Source organism: Cibotium barometz, chromosome 56 (assembly GCF_041138505.1).
Source record: "Cibotium barometz isolate CiBa-2024 chromosome 56, ASM4113850v1, whole genome shotgun sequence".
Taxonomy (NCBI): Eukaryota; Viridiplantae; Streptophyta; class Polypodiopsida; order Cyatheales; family Cibotiaceae; genus Cibotium; species Cibotium barometz.
Window position 1 is genome coordinate 9,755,768 of NC_141101.1, and position 21,883 is coordinate 9,777,650.

The 21,883-nt window shown below is 39.2% G+C and overlaps 1 protein-coding gene across 1 annotated transcript; it reads right to left on the bottom strand.

Annotated features, from left to right (window-relative positions):
• Nucleotides 1–18,312: 18,312 nt before the first annotated feature.
• Nucleotides 18,313–20,891, bottom strand: FBS4 (F-box family protein). Its single transcript, XM_086791108.1, has 4 exons — nucleotides 19,910–20,891; nucleotides 19,534–19,608; nucleotides 19,296–19,405; nucleotides 18,313–19,072 (listed from the first exon to the last, which is right to left on the bottom strand). The coding sequence occupies exons 1-4, from the start codon at nucleotides 20,585–20,587 to the stop codon at nucleotides 18,814–18,816; spliced, it is 1,122 nt and encodes a 373-aa protein (XP_086647234.1). The 5' UTR covers nucleotides 20,588–20,891; the 3' UTR covers nucleotides 18,313–18,813.
• Between the last annotated feature and the right edge of the window lie 992 nt (nucleotides 20,892–21,883).

Below are 21,883 nucleotides of genomic sequence, written 5' to 3' on the forward strand. Positions count from 1 at the left end.
ATTTTGCATTTTTCACTCGTAGAGTTCTATTTGTTGTGTTGAACTTGTACTTGTCCCATTAGGTTATAATCTACCAAAATTTATGTGTCCCACCATTGGCTTGAAAATGATCGTCCCCTTGTGCACAATGGTTCTCTAGGCTTTGCAAGGGTTCGAAATGAAGCATCAAGGGGGTTGATTGCAAAACTTGGCCAACATTTTGCTTCACCATAATGACATATATTGCTCCTAAATATGTGGTGGCCAGCATATCTTGCCAAGATTTATGTTATTCATAAGTATGTTTCACGAATTGTTCTTTTGCTTTCTATAATTAAACCATAGTTATTAAAAGAGAGAAGTTATATATTTGAAATGTATTTTTTTTAAAGGAATGAAGATTAAATGTAATGTGTGTGTTTTTTGTATTATGTGTGGTTCGCTAAAATATAAAGTGGTGTGACCTTGTCAAAATAGGAAAAGTTTAAGGACTTGCTATCACATATGTGTCCCTATCTAGGTGAAGAGAGCGCTCCCCTTACCTATTCGGGAAGGAGCATTTCGGTGTGGCAACAGAGTGAGGACGTGACGGAGGACAAGCTAACACACTCACATAGGGAAGTTGTATTTATGTCTCTAAGGCTAATGCTGCGACAAGGCTAAAGTAAGCTCATGACTTGAATATATTTGGTGTCGCTAACAGGGACTAGCTTAGGGCTTAGCTCTATTCATCCATTCATTCTAAGCTATTGGGATCACCCGCCCAATGTTAATTAGGAGGTCACACTTCAAAAAACTTACAATTTTGGAGTCTTATATGTGTTAGTTTTATTGCTTTTGATTTAGTTTTGAAGTTTATTTGCATTAGGGCATCCTATTTTCATCTCTTGGAAGAACAAAATCCTGATTTCTTAGTGATTTACATGATTAATGAGCCTAGAGATATGATTATGGAGGTGTGAGTCAACAAACAAGAGTCACAACATATGTGCACCTAGAGACATGAGCCTAGAGAAAAAAAAACTAAAAAATCTTAAAATCTAAGAAAAAAAATATTTTAAAAAAGGTTTTGTTATAGCTTGAGCAGAACAGAAAACGACCTGCACTCAACAGAGTACTTCCATGTTAAGAAGGCAAAACTCCTTTGGATCCATCTCAAGCAAGGAGATTTGGGACAAGATGAGTCAACTAAACGTAGACGTCAGCGGAGAAATAACTGAACACTTGGAAACAGGAACCGCCCACAGTCCTTCGAACCTCAGATTCATCAAATGGCTCTATAAACGTCATCATAAACTTCATGAAAACAGCACTTGACCATACTATCTTTGGATAAAGCTTCAGTAAACAAGCAGGAGCAGAACTAGGAACCTAAGGTTCGCTCCCTCAAGAAGTGAAACATTTTGGTGTCAATCATGAGCTAGGCTTATCCCAAGCTAACCACGATTGATTAGTAGCTCAACAACCGTAGTTACAGCAATCAAGACATGTTTCTTTTGTTGTACCATTAGGAATGAGTGTTCCTCAAAACACGCAATAGCAACCGCACACAATGTCAATCATGAGCTAGGTTTATCCCAAGTTGACCACGATCGATTAATAGCTCAACAATGGTAGTTATAGCAATCTGCGCATGTTTCTTTTGTTGTACCATTAGGAATGAGTGTTCCTCAAAACACACAATAGCAAGCGCACACAGTGCAAGCATGATTCCTAATTTCCACATGAGCTCATTATGGAAGCGTCTTCACCACGGAACCAAGTTCCAGTTATGGAAGCATCTTCACGGAACCAAGTTTCAGTTCTTCTTCTCTATTCGAACGAGGAATTGGGAAAACGAGGTAAAGAGCCAATGTTTATGACTACCTCAAACCAAAGGGATCTACAAGGGAGTTCGGTCAGCAGCATAAGACAAGTGCCATCGGAAAACCACATAGCCCAATCCCACAGGGCAAGAATTCCCAAACCCTAAAACATAGGGTTTTGTGCAGCCACTCCCTTATGTTGCATTGTCATGTGAATATGCAAAAGACATACTTAGAATGGTATTTGAAATGGGAAGGGGGGTTGCCACAAGCATAATACCTAGAGGAGCAAAACAAATCCATTCCACATCTCAAGGATGATGACCAAAATTTAATGGAACTGGAGATTCTATTCAATATCTAGAGAAGTTCGATGGAATTTGTGAGGCCATGGGAAGGATTGATGATCCCATAAAGATCTATTCATTCGACTTTTTCCTTGAAGAGACAAGGCAAGCCAGTCAGTGGTTTAGGTCTCTTAGCCCACATGAAAAGGTTAGCTATCAGGTCATGAGATACATTTGTTGTGGGATTCTTGCCCAATGGATCCCCATTGTGCAAATCTCTATAAGAGGAGGGAGAAACAAAGTGGGACTACATTGCTAAAACTAGGTATCTCCACATGAGATACAACCCCCACTAGAGACTAGATGACGTATTGCTGTCGATTGATTTTATGATTGGTCTCAACAAGAGCAAAAGGGTTCATGGCCATCTCTATGGATCCCCATTGTGCAAATCTCTATAAGAGGAGGGAGAAACAAAGTGGGACTATATTGCTAAAACCAGGTATCTCCACATGAGATACAACCCCCACTAGAGACTAGATGATGTATTGCTGTCGATTGATTTTATGATTGGTCTCAACAAGAGCAAAAGGGTTCATGGCCATCTCTATAGGTCTAGACACTACATCTTCAATGAGTTTTGTCCGTGAGGCAATAGACCTCTAGTGAAAGACAAGGATATAGAAGTTGTCCATCTAAGCCAAGAGATAGGAGACACATCATCCAAGGGTGTAGAAGTTGTCCACCTAAGCAAGAGATAGGATACGCATCATCTAAAGACTCAACGGCTAAGGGTGCCCTAGTCAAGGACATGAGCATGGACGAGTTAGAGTCCTAGTCAAGGACATGAGCATGGACAAGTTAGCAAAAAATATGCTCAACCGTTTAGGCCATTAGTGGCAAGGCTAGCCGTAAGGGAAACCCCAAGGCTAGCCAGCTCCTTAAGTGGGACATCCACATTTATTTCCACTGAGAGATATGGTTTGGTGTGAAATTTATCACCCATAGTATCCCCACTTCTAAGGCCTAGATAACAAAGCAGTATTATACTCATTGCCAATGCCATGGCAATCATGATACAACCCATTGTTGGTACTAGGGAAACTCAACACTACTTGTCGGGCGGAATTGCAAATTTCGTGAACGATGGGATTCTCAGGAAAAATTAGAAATATTTTAACCTATGCTTCGAACGCCAAAGAAACCACTAGTCCTACTGCCATACCAAATGCTTCTCAACCAGCATATAATTTAGTGCCCATTTACGAGAACCCTATACCAAGATGTATATATAGACTAACACAAATGCCATGCCCACTAGTATTACCATCCCAACTGGTTTCTCCTGGAACTACACCAGTACATTGGCACAGCAAAATCTGAGAGTCAAGAAAAGGAGAGCTATTACCTCGCTTGAGAGTATCCCAAAGCCCATATTCAATCATAGAACTAGTATGGAAACCTCAGTGTGTACTGACAAAGACCATAGCCGAACCCATGACCATTCTTCAGAAGCCACAAAAAGAGCTACCTTTGCCTCTGGAACCAATACAACCAAATTCCAATTCACTAGATGTAGTGAAGGAGAACTCAGCAGGAGGTGAAATATCCTCAGAAGTTTGAGTCCCGATAAGTTCTCTTTGATAAGAAAATCCTCAACTTTGGAGAGACTTATCAAATTGGATAATTGGGAGCCTAAGGCCCACAAACTTGAACCTAAAGAGAATGATGATGAGTTGTGCCACACTGAGCACTCTCCTTTCATACCTGAGACAAAAGGACATCTAAAAGTGTATGTATATGTGTTAAATGGGTCGCATTTAGATAGTTTTATGGTCTCTTTTGTATCATTTGGGCGAACAAATGTGGGCTCATGCTGGTTATTGTGGCTTTTTCTGTACCCAACTCAGTTGATGCATGTGGATCTGATATGATGGGATATCGAAGTGGGGAGAGGTTTTTGAAACTAGTTTGTGTTGGGCTAGGAGGTGAGGTTTGTCGGTGTATTTCTGTTGCTGTGCTTACTAGAGTTTTTGATAACTGAAGCCTTTAGCTTCTCTTTTCTCCAGTACTTCCTAATAGGCAATTATCTCCTGGGCCCAATTCTGCTTCTAGGTGTTGCAACTCCTCCATGACACCAAATATTATTCCCCGCATCCTCTTGTTGGTTTTCTTCTTTCTACTCTTCTTGAGCTCCTTCATGATTTCCTTGGTCTCTATTAATAATGTCTGGCCTTCCTGTAACTCTCCAAAGGTGAGTGCTGGTGGTTCTACTTGCTATTCTTGTTCTTCGTGCACTAGATCTAGAAGAGGCAGCTGTGCTACATGATTCAACACCTTTGTCAATAAGTAAGGATTGTAGACCTTTGACTAGTGCATCTTTAGATAGTTTTCCATCTCCCTATGAATGTACCATTCCCAATCATCTTCTTTTTCTTCATGCACTTTGGCAATTTTGTTAAGGGGAACCCTGTTGTAGCCATCCTTTGGTTTCACCTACATTATGAGGGAAATGGCTCTGCAAGCTTTCTCTATCACCTCATCTCTGATATTGTCATATTTAGCCCCATTGAAATTGTAAGAGCTCTTCTTCAGCATTGCGTCCAAGGGCATCTACTAGAAGTTGTGAGAGTGGATCTTTATTGGTAGGACCTATGTTGTGGTTCCATCTGCTTTGGTCACATTCCCTCTCTTTGTGGCCTTGTCATAGGATTTTAGGTACTCCACTCACAATTCTGGATTGAATGTACAGGGGAGACACTCTGCCATTCTTCCTAGGCCAACTTTTTCTAGTTTGTCTGTGACTTCCGATTCATCCAAGATCTGCAAGCACTCTAGGCTGTGGTACTATAGAGCTATCTTCCCATGGGTAGTATGGACATCCTTGCTTATGATTGATTTATGGAATGCTTTTGCATATTGTCCCAAATAGCTTAATTTTGGGCCATGTGTTGGTCTCTTCTTCCTACTTATTAGTGACTCAATTGCACTGGCTTGTGTGACTGTCAAAGTCTCCTCGACTTCTGGTTCAGAAGTAGCTGAGGTCGACATCTGTAATAATGATAAGAAGGTTAGTCCTATGATTAGTGAGAGCATGTGCCCATTGCCTCTTTATCTTCTTCTTCTTCTTCTTCTTTTGGGAGTGTGTGTAAGTGTTATATTCGATGAGAAGTGTGTTAGTGGTGTGAGCAATAACAAGGTATGAGTCTATAGGCGAGAAGGTGCACACCGTGAGAATGCAGGTTTATGCATCGTGAGATAGCAGGGTACGAAACCCGTGAGGGGTTGAAACCATGAGACAGTTAATCCGTAAGGAGTTGAAATCGTGAGATGGGTTGAAACCATGAGACAGCTAATCCGTGACATGGGTTGAAACCAAGAGACAGTTAATCCGTGAGATGGGTTGAAACCGTGAAATGGTTAAAGCCGTGAGATGGGTTGAAACCATATGAGACAGTTAATCCGTGAGATGGGTTGAAACTATGAAATGGTTAGAACCGTGAGAGGCAGTTAATTCGTGAGATGGGTTAAAATCATGAAACGGTTAGAACCGTGAGGCAGTTAATCCATGAGATGGGTTGAAACCATGAAACGGTTAAAACCTAAGAGTGCAAGTTTATGCACTGTGAAATAGCAGGGTATGAAACCTGTGAAACAGTTAAAACCGTGAGAGTGCAGGTTTATGCACCGTAAAATAATAGGGCACAAAACCTGTGAAATAGTAAAAAAACCGTGAGAGTGCAGGTTTATGCACCATGAAATAGTAGGGTGTACGAAACCCATGAAACAACAGGTGCACGCACCCAATTTTATTGTACTTTTTTATCATTTTTTGAGAGTTAAATTGTGAGTGCAGGTTTATATCTTGAGTGTAGAACAAAGGATCAAATATGCGCATGCAACAATCACAATTTGGGTTTTTTTTGTAATAATTAATCATGACATGCAATTTGATTAAGTAAAAGAAGGAAAGAATTGAAAAAGAAAAAACATAAAGGCAAGGCACAAGCTCCTACCTTAACTTGAAGATGCTGATTACGTGGGCAGATGAACACTTGGAAATCAAGAGCGGCACAGAGAGGAAATGCTTTGGTGATGCACACACAATGAAGAATTACAAACGCGGAATGCACAAAAAAGGAAAAATTTTGATTTTATGGCACAGCCGTCGAACTGGGGGTGGCTGTCTTAATGAAGTATGTCATGTGGCATTCCATGATTGGTCGAAGGAAGGTGGCCGTTTCACTCCCTGAAGTAGTAAGGCGGTTCATGGCATGAACCATTTAGAACCAGTTCATGACATGAACTGTTTGGACTATTTCATGACGTGAACTGTTTTGGACTGTTTCACATGAACTATTTTATGTTGAGTGCATGCAAGGTACCTTATGTTCCTTTCATGCTCAATCATGCAATCAAAAGTTGGTTGAATGAAGTGAATGATCATGTTTCATGGCATGAATATTAAGCATTTTTACCTTGTATCCATTTTTGAGCAATGGATACCTTTGTACCTCCTTTTTGATAATTTCCACGGAAACCAAGGTGGTACTTTGACACTTCTAGGTTTTTGTTGTTGCAATCATTTTAATTCCATGTGAGAGTGCTTGATCTTTCCCTCCATCCAACTAAAGAGTGCCTCTACTGGATCTTGTTGATTTGGATTTGTCTTTGTCTCAATTGGTTGCACCTTTTCTTTTTTCTTCTCAATAACTTTTCCCAGCTCTTCTATTTTGGTGGGTGCAGTTGGTGGGAGTGCTATCTTGAGTTTATCCTATTGAATTGGCTTCTTTCTCCATGCCAATGTTTGTGCTTTCCTAGCATTTGTTTTAGCTGGGAATTGGCTTTGGTTGCTCTTACTGTCCCTTCCTGTTTTTTTGAAGGTATTTGCATCTCGAGTATCTGTTTGGCCTTGGCCTCTCTTGCCTTGGCTTCTTCCTGAGCTTGCTTAATTTTATCCTTGGCTAGCTCTTTTTATTGTTTTGATAGATGCTCTTGCATGAGCATCTCTTGTGTCAATGGTCTGAAATATTTTTTAAGCTTGCTTATATTGATAAAACCCTCCATTTGTATGCCCTCAATTGTTTCAATTCTGACTTACCCTTGCTGTGTGATTTCGAACACTCGAAAGGGTCCTAATCCTTTGTACTTGAGTTCCTTTTTTCTACTGCTTCCGACACCATACATGAGGACGAGATCCCCCGCCGTTTTCAATTCTTTTTGTTTCAGTTTATTGTCAAACCAATGCTTCCTTCATTATTTTTTGACCATAAGACCATGTGATGTAATTAGTCAAGTTTTATCAAGTTTCTCTAAGTCAACCAACCTTTCGGCTAATGCATTCTCAGTTAATCATTCTTGCACCGCAATTCACAAGCTTGGAACTAAGTACTCCATACGCATTACTGCCTCAACACCATAAGCTAGACAGAAGGGAGTATATCCCGTCGCTACCTTATACGATGTTCGATATGCCCATAGAGCTGCAGTTAACTTATATTCCCAATCCGTGTGCAACTTGCTTCTAATGTTTTTGTCAAGATAGTACACAAAATCTTATTTGTACTCTCCACTTGATTATTTGCCTATGAATAATAAGGGGATGACTTCTGGTGGACTACAAGGAATCCAACAAGTAAGTGATCAATCACCTCATTAATGAAGTGTAAACCGCAATCACTGACTAATTCTAATGGGCAACCGAATCTCAAAATGATTTTTTCATATAAGAACTCAGCTCTTGTTCGTGCATCAACTCGCTTAGAGGCTCTAGCCTCTGCCCATTTCGTGAAATATTGTGGCCACAATCACATATCGGGCTTGTGATGGATACGCAGCTGGACTAATAGGTCCAACAAAATCAATTCTCCATTTCTCAAAAGGTTGTCTTACAATAACAGGGGGTAAGTGGCATGCTGTCTCTTTGTTGCAGAATAGCAAATCGTTGATACTCTTCGCATCTTTTTACAAACTCCATGGCGTCCCCGAATAATGTCAGCAACCATAGTCACGCTTGAAGCACCTTGCAAGCTGTAATTTCCCCAGCGAAGTGTCCACCAGCTATTCCTGAGTGTGCTTCATCTAATATTATGACAAATTCATCTTCCCACACACATCTTCTTAAGACATTATCCTTACTCAACTTGTATAGGTGTAGCCAGCTTAATAAGTCGACGCATTATATCTTTGTTCAAGGATCATTCTTGTAGAAAACCATAAGCTAGATAATCTAATATTTCTTTGCTCCATTCAGGCACCATGTCGTTTGAACAAACAAGCATCTAGGAGGTCACCATCAACACCAGTTGCCAGTTTCCCATTTGGAATTCTCAACATATGATCGGCCAACACATGTGTTCCCTTTCTTACCGTGACCGTGACCGTGACCGTGAAGTCGAATTAATAGTAATAACAACCAGTGTGTGATTCTTCCTGTGGTGCAAGGCTTATTCACCAAATATAATAAGGACTGATGGTCCACAAAGAATACAAATTTGTTGGCCAATAGGTAATGTCGATACTTCTTAACAGCATAAACCATGGCCAAACCCTCCCATTCTGTGGTGGTATAATTCACCTCTACATCATTCAATTGGCGACTAGCCAAGTAGACTGGGTAGTCCAGTTTGAACTCACCAAGTTGTGCCAATACACATCCTATAGCGAAGTTCGATATATCGATGTGTACATGGAATATAAGATCCCAATTGGGTGGTCTCAGAATTGGTGCACTAGCAAGTGCTTGCTTCAATTTATCATATGCTGCTTGGCATTCTTCAGTCCATTCAAAGGCAATAAGTAACCTATATAATGGTCTGGCAATTTCAGCATAAAATACTATGAAGGGGCAATAGTACCCAACGTGGCCCATAAACAATTCCAAAATCAATTTAACTTTTCATTCGTCAGTGGAGATACCGTTCTTAGAGACAATGTGTCCCAAGATCACACCGTGTTTGACCCAAAATTGGCATTTTAAAGGGTTTAAGGATATACGATACAATCAACATTGCTCAAACACCTTTCTCAAGTAAGCCAAATGGTCTCACCACCACGGGAGTGTGCACATAGATCATCAATGAATACATCCAACCACTTTTGAAGGTTGTGCACATTAATCGTTGGAATGTTGCTGGGGCATTGGTGAGACTGAAAGGCATAACTTTGTAAGCAAACGTCCCCCACATTGTCTTGAAGGCCATTTTATGCTGGTCCTCGAGTGCTATAGACACCTGATTGTAATCTGAAAATCCGTCTAAGAAGCTGTAAGCTTCTTCACCAGCTACTCTTTCCAAAACGTGCTCTGTATAAGGCAGTGGGGGATAATGTTCCTTCCTAGTAGCTGCATTGACCTTTTTGAGATCAACATAGACTCTAAGTTTCCCATTCTTTTTTGGCACTATCACGATTGGTGATAACCAATCCGTATGTTCTATCTCGTTAGATGAAGTCTGCAGCAATGAGTATCAATTTTCCCCTTTACCAATTGTTGCATATTTAGGATTTCTCTGATATGGTTTTTGCCTGGTTGGTCTTGATCCGTCCATGATTGGGATTGTGTGTTGTACCACTTTAGGTGGTACACCCTTCATCTCTTTGTAGTTCCAGGCGCAAAACAATCCTTAAACTCCTTAAGGAGAGCAACAAGCTCCTTTTATTCAACTAGAGTCAAGTCCTTAGTGATATAAACAGGTTTGTCTTCCTCTCCTGGCTCTGCAATATCAATTTCCTTGACCTTAGCTGGGCCATCGTATGATGTGGATAAACCATCTTCCTTAACCCTTTTGGCCATCAACTAGACCACTTTTCGTTCGTCAATTGTCTATGTCTTGAAATGGTTTGGTACTGAAAGTAGTTATCCTCATCCTCTCTTTTTGTTTTAGCCATCATCTTCTTAGCCTCGCGCTCGGCTTCCGCCAAAGCCTTGTTTCATTTTTGATGGCCAGCTTTTGTAAGCTTAGGCATTTTCAGTTCTTGAAGGGTGACTTCCTCCCTATGTTTCCCTTCAAAGGGATATCTTGCTTAACTCCTCACCCCAATCTTTAGAAAACTCATCGTGTACCTTAGTATCTTTGAGGTATCTCAGCCACTGGGCATCCATGGGTTTTCTTCATAGTAGGGCATCTTGTCGAGTGATATATTGTTTCTACTTTCGCCATCTTCTAAGGCATTGGACACTGGTACGACCTTGTGATCCACTCCCTTCTATGCTTGAAGCTTCCTCCTCCTATTCCTCTTCAATGGGTTGCCAATTAACCATACAGACAGAGGTAGTGGAAATATTTCCAAATTCAACGTATTGGGTTCCTCAAGGTTGCATCACATCTATGGTGGCTAGCATATGCATCCAAATTTCAATGAAATCTGGAGGAGGTAGTGATGCATACATTTCCGCTTCCTCCTCCTCTTTTGAAAATTCCACCGTGGGCTGGCATACTTGTATGGATGTGGTTCGCTCGGTTGTGACCAAATCATTACCAAAAAGTTACCCTTCCATGGGGTGTGATTTCCATGTTCGTAGATCTATCTTTAGGATTTGTGAGTCCCTTCAAACATACACATGCTCTAATTCCCAATCGTGCACCAAGTTGGATTCCCTCATGAAGAGTCTCCCCAAGATTATGTCATATGAGTTTGGTTGGTGCAGAAAATTTACTACCTCAAATGTATAACGGTAGTGGAAATAAAGCCTAGCTTAGAATCCATCAAATTTATGAGCCCATTATCTTGCTAATCACCTAGTGAATCAGGATTAGTAGATAATCAAGTTTTTACCTCTCTTTTTCAAGAGCTTTTGTACCCCCAGCTGGTGGAGGGGCTTGATCTCCCTCCAAGCTCAACAATAAGCTTCAAGCCTTTAGCCACACATAGCCACAAGCCCCAAGCTTCAGCCCATCAAGACAAATCATCAAACCGCCGCGCAGAGCTGCAGATTTTTACGTTTTTTTAGGCATCTTTTTTCTGAAGGAAAATGGAGATCTTGTCTGCACCAAATACAATGGGTCTGATTCCTCTTGGCCCCAAGGGTTTTCAAGGGTGCTCTACAAGCTGGTGAAGATAGTTTTTGATTTCATCAAGTCTACAGTGAGATCCAAGCTCTCCATCAAATCTGCAGAGGTGACTTTGGTAAAACAGAGATTAAGCATTCAATGTTTGGTCAAATCTTGTGTTTCTTGGCTTAATCCTCTACTAGACTAATTTCTATTGATGGCCTTGAAAGGGGTTGAGCTCATTTGAACTCTAAGGCGCCCCAGATCTGGACTCCCCGCATACTCTGTTTTTTGCACACAAAATAGATGATTATTTTGCTAATCAGTGATTAATCAACACTAATCACTATATTTTGGTACAATTGAGGGTTCAAATTAACCATTGGGTATCTAATAAAGATCCTTATAACTTCATATTGCAATTCGAAGATGGTTTGATACTCCAACCATTCACTACAGATTTGTTACCCTTATTTTAATGTAATTTCTGGTGAATTTATGCTGATAAATCTGTTGTAATCATCACCTAAACACCAAATTGAGTTGTAAAAGGGTAGAAACTGTCCTTGAATCTTGAAATTGGATCTAGAGGTAAGACCCCCTTCACATCATGAGCACGGCACAAGAGATAGCCAAATTTAATGGAGAGCAGTTTTATACATGGCAAACAAAAACCATGTATTTGCTCATGAGGTAAGACCCCCTTCACATCATGAGCACGGCACAAGAGATAGCCAAATTTAATGGGGAGCAGTTTTATACATGGCAAACAAAAACCATGTATTTGCTCATGAGAAAAAATCTGTGGTGGGAGCTAGTTGAGGGAAGAGATGAATGCCCAGAGGTGAGTGGGAAAAATGAGTGGAAGAGAAGGAATGAGAAAGCATTAGGACTTATCGCACTCAGTTTAAATGATGAAATTATTCATCACATCACAGGGATACAACAATGGGCAAAAGATGCATGGGATGAACTCAATAAATTATTTGGCACTCGATACCATGTTAAATTTGCAGCAATGTGATGAGCTATGGTGGATCAAATGCTAGAATCAACATCATTAGAAAAGAGATTAGATGATAATTAAGACGTAATTAGTGAGCAATTAACTGATAGCTTAATGTAGGCATGGATAATCAAAAACCAGCAAATTCTCATTAGGCCAATGCCTCAATTTATAGAGTTTACATCCATGCATCTAATCCCACTGATCTCTCCTTGATTCACTCCACCTCTTTTACTTAATTCTCTCCACCTCTTCCCAGAATATCTCCACACCTCCTAAATCTTCTCATGCAACCCTTTATTCTCTCCCAGTAGATACTTCTCACCTTTTCACAACTTCTTACTCATTTACAGATTCTCTTTTACAGCCTCTTGCTACTAAGGGCTTGTTCCCGCACACACCCTATTCACTTGATATTTCAACATGAGCAAGATGTGTCCATTCATTCATTCCCTAGGGATGGATATGAGACGCACACATGGAAGGAACCCTCACTTGCCAGAGAGCCCACAGACATAGGCAATCTCGCAGTTGTACTATCCACTTCCGTACAAATGCCATTGGGATAACTGCTACGCAGTTCACCAACATTGTGGGCAGACATAAAAGAATGGGTAGAGGGCATACTAAAGCCAACAGCCACTGCAGAAGAGATTCAGTCACCTCTAGCAAAAAGACACTTAAAACACGCAAGGGAAAGAACGCCTAGATTTGTCAAAATATCGGTAGCACAAAGGGGGATTGTATCCATTCATTGAGAAAATACCTTATATACAATTGGCCCTTATTCACACTTGGGCGCCCAAAACTTACTAAATAAGGCCTTGGGTGGCCAATCTCTCATAATGTTACAACTTTTATAGTGCCTTTGCATGACACTTATTAATGTCCTCAAATGGAGGATCATAATTGTTAACCCTAACTGGGATTAACATGCTTTGGAATTTTCAAGTGTGTTGAAGATTCACGATATACTAGAGCACCTTCTACTACCCAGAGCAAACCATCTTTGTCCACGGTGCTCCATTTTTGTTGTGTTTTGCCAATGCTTTTTCCACAAAAGTAAATTGAAAGCTCACAACATGAGACAATTCTAAGATTGTCAGCAAGGGCAAGGCTTGATTATTGTTTACGAGTTGTAGAGATGAAGGCAAGCTAGTTGCTTTTTAGAAGACTCAAGACTTAAAACAATTAATATTTATTACACACCATATGAAAGATCCACTAGCTCGTACTCCATTAGAGGTGACAAGGGCACGGATATGGCTAAAGGAAGCAACGATGACACACAAGGAGGAGGAATTAAGTAAACATCCAAGGAATCAAATGTTGGTGCATTATGCTTAAGATTAAAACTTTATCTTATTTAGGTAACCTTAAGTAAAGAACTTTATCCTATTTAAGTAATCATTAGTAATTTTAAGATTTATCTTATTTAAGTAATCTTTAAGATAAGATAAAGTTCTAATACAAAATCTTTACAATTTTTTTTTTGAGATTTTAATGAAATGCATTGTTCCGTAATTTTTACGAGAATATATATAACACCTTTTTTTTAAAGACTAACACCTTTTAAAAAAAAGAAGTTTTAATGTAAAAGAACTTTAAACATGGAATAACAACATTTTAAAAAAATAGAAAATTTAAATATAAATGCATAAAAATTATTTAGTAAAATAACTTTAAATATTAAACATAAACAAAAAAAATTCTTAAAAAATAATTAGCCACAAAAAATTTAAACTAAAAAATAAATCATTAAAATTTATATTTAAAATTTAGAATTACCATTTAAGACATTAAAAAAATCCAATGTAAAAAATCTTTTTCTAATTATTTAACTAAAAGCTTTGCTAATGCAATAGAAACACAACCTTTTTATAATATTTCTTTGAAATAAAATTTAAAGATAATTAATTGGATAAATAACATAGAATTTAAATTTATGAGTTAAAAACTAAAAATATAAGATTAAAATATATACTTTTTCATATTGTTTTATAAAAGAACATGGTTAAATAACTAATAATACTTTAAAAATGTGACAAACTCTCACAAAATAAGAATTTAAAAATTTTGAAATAATGAGTGAAAACCTAAAAATAGGGTTGAAAAGTAAACTTTTCTAGTTAGTGAATAAAATAACATCAATATTTATAACTATAAATATAAATGTTATTTATTTAAATAAAATAAATATAACATCTGAAAATATATTAAACTACTACAATGAGGCCAACAAAGAGTTGAGCCCATGCACCCAATTGTAAATGGCCTTCTTGTTTTTTTTTTCTGTGAAAAAGGTAAGTTCATATTGGGTGTGTAAGTGGTGTGACTAGTTTTATGTTTGCATGAATATCTGGCTAAGAAATTATCCAAGAATGACTTAAATTTAAAAAAATACCGTATCACAATGATCAAACTTGCATTTAACATTGTTAACAAGAAAAAATCAAACTACTCAATGAAATCTATTGTCAAAACACACAAAACCTAATGCATTCATGTAGAGGCAACCACATCAAGGACACATTAAATGAAAGCCCCTATGATAACCCATACAACCTTGACCCACAAACTAAAAACCCTATGATGATAGGGTGGGAGCATATAAGTATCCACATGCACAAAGCTTGCATGCATACATCACAACCCTGTAGTAACACCCATAGCAAGACATGTCTACATTGCAACATACCAAACACAGACATAACACCATCAAGCAACCAGTTATGATCATGAAACATCCATGCATGAATAGCACAACACATAAAGAATCCATCATTAGAATACACCTTGAACATCATTAAGAATATTAAAGACACATAATCTCCCTATCATGATGACGACTCATTGTAAGAAATAGAAATCCAAATATACATGGAAATGGACCAATTTAAAACATTTCTCCTTTGTGAAAAATCTCTACTTTAATCAAAATGAGTGCTATGTCATTGCCTATGGGCAAGGTAAAAAGAAAACTAAAGAACTATAAAACATGTTTAAACTAACTAAACACACTTACAAAACATTCTAAAGCTAGATAGCAATGTTAATGCTAACTAAAAAGCAAACTAAACAACAATACAACATGCTAGAACTAACAAAACATACATATACAAAGAGCACAAACAACCCCCATGTAGGTTGAAAAGCCCTCCCTATAAACAAGCATGCATGACTCACGAGCACCCCTATGAGGTAAAGAGGTAGACCCCTATACGAAAGGGCAAACAACCCCTGCAATGCTAAAGATCTTTTCAAACTATGATGACTACAAAAATCAAGGCAAATTATCAACCCCCGTCTTACAGGGCCACCATTGTAAACCTGATCAGCAAACCAAAGATGACGGACACCACAAACAAGCACATTAGAGATGCCAAAAAAATGCGAAATTAATATCAATATAAAATGCCACATCAACACCCCTCGCACAAATCATGAACAACCATCAACACACAATTACTGCAAATCCAAGGTACAAACCACAGAGACAAAGCAAGCATACCAAAAATAAGCACCACAAGCATTGACCATGAAGGGCTATCAATACATGGCACAATCCACATCCTCAGGGGGGTTAACCTAAAAATATGTAATTATAGCACGTGCGTTCAAGTGAAGGAGTTTTTTAACTCAAAATTTTAAGGCCAATTTACAGAAAAACAATTATAGAAAGGGTTTTTTCAATCAATTTTGAAAAAAAAAACCGTTAGTCCTTAAATAAAAAGGGGGTCATTTTACTCATTGAAAATTCAGAGGTAAGGGGTTTTTTAAATAGCCCTTGAATGCACGTGATACATAGAGTTTCTTAGTAGTGTACCCCCTGAGCCCACATCACATCACTTGCTAGACAACAGACATGAGGAGCATGGAAGTAGCATGCCACAGCCCACACCATAAATAGACCATGATGAGACAAACACAAAAAGAGCAACAAGCGAAAAAGGTGTGTACAAAGTTGATTCTTTATCAAGAAACCCTAAACCCATTTCACACAAGATATTGCCCAAAAGCCATCTCATGATGACAACTAAACCCCAAACCACCACCCCTCCTTATTAAAGTGCATTTAATTGCATGAATATAAGTATTCCTTCTTACAAGTACTTTTTTAATTTAAAAAGCCTCATCTTTTAAAACATCTATACTCTTATTAAACACAAGCTTTCCCACTTCCACATGGCCAAAAGAGAGGAGGGAGAGGGCCAAGGGACAAAGGGGAGCGATTCAAGCTGCTTCTTTCTCAATTTTAAATTTTAAATTTTTGAAAGGAAAGCTATGCCTTCTTACCTAATGATTTCCTTGAGAGAAAAAATAGGAGCCTCTTAAAAGGTGAGCTTTATGATGAAAACTTTAACATGTAAGTCTCTCTTTCTCTCGTTATAAAGAAAAGACAAATGATATAATGTAGGAAGCATTTATTTAAGAGCAAGGACACTTCACCATAGACCTTTAAGCATTGAAATTTAATTAATTGAGATTATGTATAAATGTGTGTGTATATAAATTTATTCATATTTAATACACATATATATGTATATATAAATATATATATCTAACATAATATTATATATAATATATATTTGCATGTGTGTATGTGAGATTTTTGTGTGGTAGTATAAGAGAGGGTGTGTGTGTGTGTGTGTGTGTGTGTGTGTGCACGTGCATGTGTGAGAGATAGAGAAGACAATGTATGTTTACATTAGTGCATGTGTGTGTACATATGTATGTGTGTATGTGTGAGAGAGAGTTTCAACATTTAAGAGTATGTGTGTGTAAGAGAGTGGATGTGCATGTATGTGTGTCTGTGTGTTTGAGAGAGACAAAGAGAAACATTACATGTAAGATGCATTTATTTGAGTGAGCACACCTCACCACTACCCACCCATTAAAATTTAATTAAATTAAAATTATGTGTGCTTGTGTGTGTCTGTGTGTGTGTGTGTGTATACACACATATAAATGTATGTACAAAGATGTGTCTAAATATAATAAAATAAAATATTTTATATAATATATATTTACATGTGTATATATGTGAGTGTTTATGTGTGCATATATACATACGTGCATGAGGGAGAGAATTTCTAATGTGTGGGAGAGTGAGAAGAGAGGGAGTGCTTGTGTGAGAGAAAGAGAACGAGAGATAATGAATTTATGTGAGTATGTGTGGAGGGAGAGTGTATTTGCATTAGTGAATGTGCAACTATGTACAAGTGTTTGTGTGTGAGATATATATATATATATAAGTGTAGAGAGAGCAAATAGAGAATGAAAGTAGATTTTAATTAAATATAAATTAAATTAAATATATGTATGTACACATGTGTATTTTTAAATACCCATATAACTATTCATCTACATGTGTGTATGTACTATATCTATACTATTTATTTTACACAAGTTTTTGGGAGAAAAAGAGAACACATGGTGGTTGAAAGAGAACTAAGGAACAAAAATGTGACGAAGGAAAGAAGACACGTATTGGAATAGAGTAACGAGAGAGAGAGAGAGAGAGAGAGAGAAGTGCAAGAGTATGTTGGGAGAAAAATTAAATAAAGATTCATAATAAACAAGTATTAAATGTAGATAAAATATAAATATATATGTGAACATGTTATTAAATATGTAAACATATAATAAGTATATTTTATATATATATATATATATATATATATATACACACACACACACACACACACATAAGTATGAATTTAAAAAAATTAAAGATATATATATATTTAATAAATTAAATTATAACATAAAAATATAATATAATATTAATGTATAAATTAATATACATACCAAAATTGCATGTAATTTCAATCAATTTATTGATGGTTGAGATTGAGAAAGGAATTATTATTAAATCAAACAAATAAGATCGATTAATGTGCTCAAGACATTCCTTAGCATAGCCAATATGTACCATAACAATTTCAACATAGGTTCCAAGAGTCTGAAACTTACAAATTTGAATAATAGTTTTAAATACCTCTACTAAAAAACTAAGAAGCAAATTCACACTTGTTATGGAGAAGGTGAGCTTCAATGATTCAAATTTCTATTTGGGCTATGCAAAGTGTTTTTTTGGGATCAATAATAATTATATATATAAACTCAAAAGATGTCTAGATATATTGAAATACAGCAAAGTAAAACCTGAACTTCCCTAAAGTCTCTACAAATCACTTTTGTTTTCATTTCAAAATTTTACAAAGAAAATCTCATCTCTCCTCATCAAAAAACTAGAATGCTCCCAAGATATCTTATAACCCAGCAAGATAATAATTATACAAAGTGAATCTTAGACTTTGGCCAAAGACAAACCTCACGAACCCAAAATATGGATATAAAGATGCATATAATTTTCTGAAGCTCATTTCCCCAAAATAAGATAGTCAAAACTCTGTACAATGATGGCGATAAGACAAACCCGAACTGGCATGCAACTACCCTGTTTAGCTAGTCCTGAATGCTTGTAATCACCAGAGGCCAAAGCACATAGGATACATAAGACCCCCCTTTTGTTTTGGAACCACCATAGCAGTGATCTCTGGTGAATCAAATGGTATGCTCATAAATAGAGAGCCCAAGTAACCATGCAGCCTGCAATTGGCCTGTGGTAATGATGAAACTTAAGGTGGTGACATAATATGTTATCTATATGCCATTACAGAATCGGGGGCTCTAAATCACCATAATGGAGAAGCTTGAATGTCTGTTTTTTTTTCCCCAATTCATATGCTGTTTTGGGCAACTGCCTGACAGAGTTCCTCTTCATAGAAAAGAACTCTGTGGGAAGCCACTGCCCGGAATGCTGCACGGGAGAGGCTGGGGGGGTTTACTCTGCGGAGGCGATTCCCAGAGCTATGGAAGAGAGGTCCTGCCAGCTGCTGCATTTCAGCAAACGAGATTCTTGCCTGCAGTGGCTTCTGTGCCGGCCTGGGTGCCTTTGGAGTAGGAGGCCGTGAAGGCCCTGCCCCTGCTGCATTAGCCCTGTTTGTAGGCAAAGGGTAAAATACAATTAGATAAGACAACTATGTGCATTGTAAGAGTGTTCAATCCAAGTGCAAATGATTATAAAGAAATGATTTTAAAACAAATAGGAAGAATTAGCTCTGAGGATATGGTAAACATTAAGTGAGAAGCAAAAAAATACAGGCTTTGCAGTGGAGTAACCAGCATTAACAACCACAGGAATCTTCAAGGTTGCAATTACCTGGAAAATGGCCAGTTCAGATCTGCTCTAGGGGTGGTTATCTGCAGTGCATCTTGCCGCTCTCTGCTGGGGGTTGTGAAATCAAAATGACACTGTCTAGCAATGAGGACCTGGAGAAAATGCATGCACATCAGGAGAAATCTTAATTACAGTAGATTAAGGCTATTTTCAGGACGACCTAATTTAACACACGATGATCAAGGTCACAGTTGAAAAAATGAAACGTGGAGATACTCACCACTTGTCTGAGCCTCTTGCTGACATGAAAAGCAGGCTTTAATTGATCGTGGTGCAGATTGCAGACTATCCGTACCTGCATTCGAAAACAGGGAGGCTAGCTTGAGATTAGAAGATTAATCTAAAGCTGAAATTAATAAGGAGGAAGGCGCCATGAAGCAAAGAGACGTTTCTGCAAAGGGGATAACAGTTAAACAGTAAATTTCTGGCGCCATCAGACCAAACAAACGCTTTGAATTGTCCACTGGGTAACAAAGCAGGGATGCACCGACGGAAATGGCAAACATCCGTAGAGTGCGACGTGAGACGGAAAAACAAGCGCAACCTTTCAAGCTACAATCGGAAAAGACGACAAAATCACGGAATGCAATACTAACCAGCAGTTCGAGAGGAAGCGACTCCAGCAACGAATCGCCGCCCAAATCAGGAGAAGACGTAGTGGTTGTGCTTGCCGGAGTAACGGGGGCGGCAGGGGCAGCCGTAGGCGGAGGCGGAAGAGGGGTTCTCGGGGCCAGAAGCTTTTTGCGTTGGGGGCAGAGAGGGCCAAAAACTCTTACGGCAGGGGCGGGGGTCAAGCCGGTCATTTCCGGGATCCGAGCTTGGAGAGGCGGAAAGCCTACTCCGTCGTCTCTTCCGGCACCGCCACGGGGCAGCCGCGCTGGCTCTTGTGGCGTAGCCGCTCCCGCGTCATCGTCTTCGTCGACGGAGCTTTCAATCCGCTTTTTCTTCTTGCCATAGCAGGCGGAGAAAGATGAAGACCTCGCGCTTCTCTGCGCGTCCCTGAGCTGCGCCAAAGCCCCCGGCTTCAAGTAATGGAGCGGCATCTTGCTGTTGCTGCGGCTTCTGCTCTTGCGCTTGTGATGGCGCCTGCTGTTGTTGCCATTGCCACCTGCAGAAGAGGCAGAGGGAAGGAGCTTGGAGAGGCCGGAAGAGCGAGGGCGGGAGGATTTCCCCATCTGCTTCTGCTGCTGCTGCTTTTGAAGTAGAAGATGAATGTTAGCAAACACAAAAGGGTCGGAGGGGTCGGGAGCCATAACCGCAGAAGAAATGAGCATGTGCTACAGCAACGAAGCTCTTGACTGTTGCGAGCGCTGCTAGGTCCTGGCCATAGCGATCTCTGGCTGTGGAGAACGCTCTAAGATCCTGGCTACGGCGAGCTCTGCAAAGTTCTGCCCGTGGCGATTTCTGCAAGGAATCGGCTACGACGGACTCTGCAGGTTCTTGGCGATGGCTTGTTCTGCGAACTCGAATGTGGCGAGCTCTACGAGACCCTAAGTATGGCGAGCTCTGCAAGCCCTTGCCTGCGCCGAGCTATGAAGGCTCCTGACTATGGCGCTGTGGAGCAAGAAGAAGATGAAGACGACTTGGTATAAGGACCAGATTCAGAAAAAGGAGGGAAGACGGGAAAATATAAAAAAATATCTCAATAAAAAATAATCCCGAAGGTCCCGCATTTTTTGAAAATCGGCGGTCATTTTGGAGGGAACTTCACCCCCCCCCCTTTTTTTTAATTCCCGCCTCCTTTCCTTTTACCGCACACACGTGTGTCTATGGTCTCTTTTTTTTAGCGGACACACGTGCCACCCTCGCAGGTTTCATTACCTTGGGACTCCCAAAGTGCTTTCCTTCATACAGACCCGTCTGGATCATGTGAGTGTATTCCAAATTCCCACGAGAACACACTCTAAAGAACGAACAAGTTTCGATAGGAGCAAACGAGAGAGCAAAGAGTTCATGATCCTACCATGGTGCCACCAGGAGTGTTATTTTCTATACGACATAGGCTAGTGCAAGAATAACTCCCATCACCTCTTTGCTGAGGAGTTTGGAGGAGCCCCAACCACCCAACCTATTGGTTCCCACTGCCCTCTCCGTCCCAGCCTATGCCACTCCACCTACAATCCTAGCATCACCTAAGGACTCTCCCCCTTGCCTCCACTGCCCGAAGAGCAAGGATCACTTCACAAAGGATTGGCCCTAAGGTTGCCTCATTAACTTGCTTGGCCTGTGTAAGGGTAATGCCATTATTAAAAACGAAGTGACCCATATTGGAAAATGTAGGTTTCAAGAACAATTCACAAACAGTTGCTTTATGCTTAGGTTGACAGTTAATCACAAGTGATAGAGTGAACAACTTGTGGGAGTGAAAGCTAGAGTGAAGAACCTATGGGAGTGAAAGATATGCATTGTTCATGCCTTTGATGCATGTGAAGAAGTTTTGAAGAACCCATAACTTCATATCGATGAGGGTGCTGGAGAAGCATAAGCAGATTAGATGACTTCATGTCTGAGAAAAGCACAGGAAACCAAGTTTATATACTTGCACTAGGGTGTACATGTTAGAACCCCGA